Raw genomic sequence first — 7,105 nt, 5'->3', positions numbered from 1 at the left:
ATCCTCGCAGAGGGCCCGCTTGTAGTCATACTTACGATTAAATCTGGTTTTTAGCTCCGGGCGACGTTTAGTGAAATTTGAAGCCCAGTTCTTGCGCACCTTGCCTCCCACACGGGTAGCAAGCAGTTGATTGGCCATATCATTTTCAACATTAACTAGTGGAGGCGAAAATTCTCGCGAATCCAAGTCGAGGATGAACAATAACCAATTCCTCGCTATGCGTGAGTTTTAAACTATTAGGTGTGTAATCGCGTCGTCGCTTGAGTGTCATTCTATTAACATTGTATGTCTTTGCAGCTAAACAGTTACACTGAATTTGGCCCCCTATCAATAGCTTGGATGGCTAAGGATATTCTGCTTTCAGAGCCCGTTGCTTGAATGTCAATTGGTGAATGCATTGATGATTGAAGTTGTGTGGTGGTGTTTTTACGTTGGTGTGGCACACTCGCTTATGAACTACGTTAATCATTCAGACGAAGCTAATTGTATAAATCATGTCTTTTAGAAAAGAGTCTAGGTAGGGGTGTCACGATTTCTTGCTTACTAATGCAAATACGAATAAATTCACCTTTATTCGTAAATTATTCGTAATATTCTTAAATTTTGACCCTGACCTTGACAAGTTGACAACATGAAATCACGCCTCCCTGATCCGTCCTCAACAACATCAACTTTCTCATCGTCTCGGCACTCAACGAGTGCCTCCGCAAACCTAGAAGATCTCTCCCTGTGTTGAACAGCCTTTCAACAGCCACCTCAGACGCAGGAATAGCTAAATAATCTCTTGCTGCGGCTGCCATCCGAACTCATCCTGATTTAGTCGCCACCATTCGAAGAGCCAGCCTCTTTCCATAGTCACCTCGTCATTGACCATGAGTACAGGGTTAACGGTTAATGTCAGAATAAGACGCGTATTGAGTGATTGGCTGAATTAAAGTTTCACTACGGCCCTAGGGTCTTGGCAAAAATACGAATAATATTTGTTATTCGTATTCGACGCTCCCAGCCTTATAGCTTGCAAATAACGGAAAATCTGCGAATACGAATAACGAATACGAATAAGAAAAAATTTTATTCGTTTACACCCCAAAGTCTAGGGATAGAGAGATGCCTTTAGAAAAGACAAATACTCAATAATACGCGCGAATATATTTTGTAGGAAGACTGCGGGTCGGGTATTGATTCCGAAATTGGCCTGAAGAAAAAGCGGCCGATGCTCCTAGCACTCCAATTCCACTGCAGCATGTTAGAGAACAATATGTATCTCTGTCCGAAACAGCAGTATCTGTGCTAGCTTAGGTATTTTACTTGCATTATTTATAGACCATTGTCAGCGCTAATCTCTAACCCTCTGGCTGATTTACCAACCATGACTGCAACTGAAGGCATCTCTGAACAAGTCGAATGCGACCTTAGGCTGACATCAGGGAGCCAATATGAACTGGTTCGCAAAGGCGGTAAGTATAGGCGCGATTATGCTATACTTCTTTTGATGTTGGACTTCCGCTAATAAGCGGCGTAGGTCATTATGAAACTATGTACAACCTCTTCCATGAACTGGGCATTCAATCCAACATACTAGTCTCTGCAACCTATAGGCACCGCACGAGTTTGCTAACCGAGCCGACACTCGTCAAAGCCCTTCACATAGTTATTAACCATCATCCGGCCCTCGGAATTATAGGGGTGAGTAAGTCTTCCCAAAAGAAAAGAGGTAACCACCGATTGTGGGAGGCACGATTGAACACCATCAACTTGAATGACTGCGTCGAGTTCATGCAATATGATGGCAAAGACCAAGACTTACAAGAGGTCATCGAGAAGTCGCATAATGAGTGGTTTACTACTGAGGAAAAGACTCGGCCCTGGTGGAAGCTTGTGGTCGTGAATGGCGCTCATGTATTGTTTGTCTATCACCATATGATTGGCGATGGGCGATCTGGATATACATTTCATCGGAGTTTGCTGGCAGCACTTAATGAGATTGAAACACTGAAGACAAATGACGGGATATCCACGGACAACGGAGCTTTCATTGTCAATGTGCCGGCTACTTTACCTCCAGCACATTCCATAGCTGTAGTCGAGGCCCAGCTCTCGATGCTACATGTCGTCTATAACTTCCTCTGGTGGACCCTTATTCGACTCATCTTCAGCAATGAAAGGTTTTTGTTCTCCGATGCATCCTTCTCCAAGACTTATCCAACACCGACAAATCCGTTTCCAAAGGATGAACATACCGTCACAAGGATAGAGAGCATGCAGTTCGACTCTACGACTAAGGAGAAGTGCGTTGACGCTTGCAGAATCCATAATACGACATTGACAGCGCTCTTGCAGACCTTGATTCAAGTGACATTGGCCGCAGATATTTATCCCAAAGCTATTCTTGGGTTTTCTGGAGTAGCAGTAGATTTCCGACGATATCTGAAGACCAATCCTGGTATCGACGTCATGATGAACGCGGCTACTGTATTTTCAAGTCGTCAACGGTTAGGAAGATATCGCGAGGCTGGGAGAGACCCGAAGATCAGCGCCAGAAATGGTGCTGTTCCAGGAGTACACCTGGATATCCCGCTGCTGTGGCATCTAGCTTCGCAGAACAAGGCCGAGCTCGATAACGATTTAAACAAGTCCAACACAGCATTGCAAGATTACCTCACTGTACCATTGCTAGGCATCGATGATGAAGAGTTTGCTTCCCAGCTATTCCCCAACATTGGTCGGGTGTCAAACAACGCATTCTTAGTGTCCAATATCGGAGCGTTTCAGGGGATGACAAAGGACTTGTCAGCCGGATGGACCATCGGGCATGTAGAGTTCTCAGTGGCAGCCACAAAAGCGAGTTGTGGGACCGCCGGTATTGTTTTCAACGTGGCTAGTGTAGAAAAAGGTGATCTTGTGGTTAATGTGTCGTATGAAGAGGGTGTTCTGAAACCAGAGACAGTGAGGAAAGTAATGAAGGGGATCAAGGAGCGGTTGACGTTGTTGCTAGAATAATATACTAACGTAACGCATTCTGCCGGAGACAAGTTTAACTTCTGATTAGTAGTGCGTGCGATTGGGATGATATGGAGGAGGACCACAGACGTTATTAGGTACTTGGCACATAGTGGTCGAAACAACCGGCGATTCAAAAGTCGCTTCTTGGTACACAGCCCCGACCCTGAATGGATGAACATTGGTGAAGTTAAAGATCGCCTTCAGAACCTGGTGCTTGCACAAGCTGCGGACTTCGGTACTGAGTTAAAAAAGGACTCATCAAAGTTTAGTTGAGATCCGATAATTCTAGGCCACGGAAAGATATATATGGGGCTGTTCGCGATACGATATCGGCAAGGTTTGGGCAAATCGGCGCCATCAGAATTCAAATCACTCTGGAAAATGCGTACGAGAGCAACAAGGTCTAATGAAGTCACCTTACGCGTTCCAACAACCCCTCTTCTTGGCCACCTAGCTTCACATTTTCTCATTTATATACAAGTAGAATAACAGACCTTCCCGGCACAATATCTGATCTACCCGAACAAATACAGTCAGCATGACTCTGCTTGAGTAATCATCCTGGATACTCTGCCAATACATTCGTAGCACCTGACCCAATGTCGCCTCGCGCTCATTAGTCACTGCTAACTGTAAACAAGACTTGAATGAGACAGCAGGGTAGAGTTCGCCGAGAAGTTGAATGCCGAGAGACAAAAAACGCGACTGTGACGAGGGAAGGTTTCCGTTGGACGTGTGAGACACAATAATACAAATGCTGGGGTTGTTGCCAGACAGGCACTACAATAATCGGGTTGATACTGCTACTGCTCTCAGTTCTCCTGTAACTATTTGAAGCCGAATATTGAATTATAACATAGCCCGTTCTGACAGGTCTAACGAACGCTGATTTGTCTAATGTCGCAATGCAGCTCGCCCATCTGGGCATGCGTAAAGTTTAGGGTTGTTGGATGCCTGACGACTAAATGGCGCCGCTTGCAGTGAGGCAAATCTTCCCATGACCCTAAAACACTATAAACGGGCTCGAAGCGAAGGTGCGTCGAAAACATGCACGTTAGCGAGGGCGCAGAACACGGTTGTCAGGCACAGATTCCGGGGTCAATTCTTTGTTTGCTTCAACACCATATAATGCCGCTTGTATATCCTCGGCCGACTCCTTAAGCTGTCTTCATTACGACAAAGATTCTTTCCTTCCCCATGGTTACTGATGGTCAGGATCTCTGGGTTTCTGTGGGTGGTTGTGGTTGCGATTTGCGCTCTCGTCGTAACGGCCGCTGACCTTCCTGTTCTATGCCTTCTCCAGGGTAACTTCAATAAAGGTGCGCCATATAACCAGCCGGGCAGCTATTGGTTTTTCATCAGCGACTCAATCGACAACTACCGTGCTAATGCGTACTACATCGATTCCGAAATCGCGCGCGGCAAGGCCGCTTCGGCAAACGGATTGGTCACTATGTTATTGAAGATCTACATAACAGCCGAAAGTAATAAGGTGTACGGTTATTTTTACAACAATGACGGATCGGCCGGCAAGAATGTTGCATTCGCCACATATGCTGGGTATGCTTTCCACTTTACGGCAAGAAACGACTTTGTCGGGCGTTCATTCATGACTGCGGGCGATGTAGAAATGTTTATTACTGCCGGATCATGCGTAACGGGAGAATATGAGTGGCCGTACACAAGGAAAGGAGCTCGGTTGACACCGCAGGGTGCGCTGGTATATGAGTAAAGTAGCAAACAAAGCACACAAGAGGGTGCAAAGTGTACCGGAAGCAGAGACAAAATGAATAGAATGCACGTTCTTTAGTTACGAACTAACGTTAACCTCTCTTTCGTGAACCCATGTCTCTCCACGATTGTGGGTTCGCCGTTGGTGACGTCATCAATTGGCTGCACCGCCCATCTCCTCGGCTCTTAAACTCTAAATTGCTTCCTGAGGCGTGCGGCTGCTGCCCAAACCCTGACTATAAGGCGCACTAACATATAGTCAGTGTTTTTAGTTCAGCGGCTGGCATAGCGGGCGACATGTGGCCGACCAAAATCGCCAACTTCAAATCGATAGTTTAGTAAAAATAGGCCCCCCTTTAAGTTTCAGGGAATCACTAAATTCCGCCGTCCGCTCAGCCGCGGTCCGTGGACACGATACAAAAGTGGGAGTGCAAAGCTAGCCAAGTATATATCGCATAGTAATTTGGCCCTCGTGTGCGCCGAGGCGCACGTAGACTGGTGCCGCATGGGTATATGCGCAAGCAAGTAGGACCACTATAGGACTGTCTGTAAAAGTAGCAACATGTTAGTTGCTCGCAGAATAATAGGCTCGTGACCTGTCCAAATGCACATAATAGCTGATGCTAAAACCGGAAAAAGGGTTCAGAAAAAAGGCTTCCGGTGCAACAGTTATTACTATACCATTAGATCCCGGATTTAAAAATAGAGCAACGCGTGGCTGACTCTCAAAAGTACTCATCTCGAGCAACCACATCAGCTGGTCGTCGTGATGTCACTTATAAGGAAGATACGTATGCTGAAGTTTGGTTTAAAAAGCGGAAGAATATCTGCAACATATCGCAAAATTGGCTACGTCGTGGTTCGTGATGTCAGCTTAGGCGCCCTACGAGGGTCGATCTTGGCTATCTCGGGCTCTCCACGTCATGTCGTAGAGGATGGGTACTAGTCCCGCGATCCTTGGGCAGCCAACATTGAACATTGGTCTGCGATTTGCACTCTCGTTATACATTGTTTTGAGTTCTATGGCCCTCACGCATTAATCGAAGCCGTTTTCTAATTAAAGAAATAGTCGCAAGGCGCAGACGCAGTTGGCAGCGCCAACGTCATCTCCGGTGTTATTGGCCAGTTCACTTAACATCGCTGTCTTGAAAATTTCCATCAGCTACGTTTACGAACAAGTAAAGCTTCCTGTTGTGTCATAAAAGCTTCAGTTTCTCCTTCACATCCAGTCGTGCATCCATCAATCATTCCCGTTGGCAATCCAGATACACAATTTGCAGTCATATCCTCCCGCAAATCTCGCCCATTATGTTGAAGTCTCTGTTTTGCCTAAGCCTCTTTGCCACCGCCGCATATTCGCAGACCGTTCAAATCGGGATACCGACCAAAGGCGACCAGCTAGCCGCCGGGTCCAACCAGACCATCCAGATCCAGCGTCCTGTGGGTGTTGATCGTCACCTCAAGCAATTGTGATTCTTACAGGATACATTGACCGGCTCCGACGAAATAGCCGTTGTAATCGGCATCGAGCAGTGTCCGAACGGGACGTGCACTTCCCCCGATGCCAGCATGGGCACTGTTCTTTACCAAGGAGCCTTTGACCCGGAGTTCCACGGGCCACAGCCCCCGTATCAAAACTTCACGGTCAAAATTCCCGACGGTCTGTCCGGGCCGGCTTTGATTGGCGTGGCACACATGTCACTGGTCGGGGTAGGCCACAATCAATCAACTTTGGCGTGCAACCGACGGAATACTGACTCGGTCTTGGTGTCGATTAGTTAAGCAGTTCTCCATTAATTGAGTTCCTCAATCAGACGGTGAGAATCGTATGATTCATGTCGACGCACTGTCTTCAACCACCGCTTAATTCATGAGAGGCGGTCCGCTAGGAGGGTGCAGCATATGTCATTACCTTAAATCAGCACAACTCTCGCTGCGTTAAACGCACCACGCCACAGACGAAAATGAGTAAATTGCGATGAATGATTTAAAGTTCTTTCTCCTTACTCACATTTCTGACGCCTTCGGAGGCATAATGTTATATAGTTTAACTTAGCTTGCTAACAAACAAATCGAGTTCAGTATTATCATGGTTAATACTCTACATCTCAACCTTTGAAAGGAGAGGTCTCATTCTTTGCATAATAATTGCATCATGTCATGAACCCTGAACCCTAAAACCCTGAACCCAAACCATGGCAGACTCCTTGTTAACCGCTCTGAAGACCTTTCTCAAGGACTATCCAAGCATCAAATACACGCCACTATTCTCTTCCGATTATGCTTCTATCCGTAAGATGTGGAATGTTGGTCGTCAGGATAATCCGCTGTAAGCATTCGACGGTCGTGCGAGTCTGGCACTATCAATCTC

General features: G+C 46.4%; 3 protein-coding genes across 3 annotated transcripts; all 3 read left to right on the top strand.

The window, feature by feature from the left end:
- Positions 1-1,369: 1,369 nt before the first annotated feature.
- On the top strand, positions 1,370-3,000 carry V1508DRAFT_401194 (alcohol acetyltransferase; the record flags this gene model as incomplete). The annotated part of the gene is made up of 2 exons (XM_066938394.1): positions 1,370-1,457; positions 1,523-3,000. The coding sequence occupies 2 exons, from the start codon at positions 1,370-1,372 to the stop codon at positions 2,998-3,000; spliced, it is 1,566 nt and encodes a 521-aa protein (XP_066792022.1).
- A 1,022-nt stretch (positions 3,001-4,022) lies between these two features.
- V1508DRAFT_109370 (uncharacterized protein) lies at positions 4,023-4,781 on the top strand. Its single transcript, XM_066935862.1, has one exon. The coding sequence runs from the start codon at positions 4,211-4,213 to the stop codon at positions 4,733-4,735; it is 525 nt and encodes a 174-aa protein (XP_066792021.1). The 5' UTR covers positions 4,023-4,210; the 3' UTR covers positions 4,736-4,781.
- A 1,446-nt stretch (positions 4,782-6,227) lies between these two features.
- Positions 6,228-6,623, top strand: V1508DRAFT_429103 (uncharacterized protein; the record flags this gene model as incomplete). Its single annotated transcript, XM_066941861.1, has 1 exon — positions 6,228-6,623. A coding segment is annotated over exon 1 (209 nt), but the record flags the coding sequence as incomplete, so codon positions are not given.
- Positions 6,624-7,105: the final 482 nt, after the last annotated feature.

This window comes from Lipomyces doorenjongii (assembly GCF_038497915.1).
Source record: "Lipomyces doorenjongii strain NRRL Y-27504 unplaced genomic scaffold V1508scaffold_203, whole genome shotgun sequence".
In the NCBI taxonomy this organism is placed as follows: domain Eukaryota; kingdom Fungi; phylum Ascomycota; class Lipomycetes; order Lipomycetales; family Lipomycetaceae; genus Lipomyces; species Lipomyces doorenjongii.
Note: the sequence above shows the minus strand (reverse complement) of the source record. Positions and strands in the feature narration are given on the sequence as shown.

Excerpts from the sequence above, each read along its gene's own strand:
- V1508DRAFT_109370 (XM_066935862.1), top strand. The coding sequence starts at position 4,211 with ATGGTCAGGATCTCTGGGTTTCTGTGGGTGGTTGTGGTTGCGATTTGC.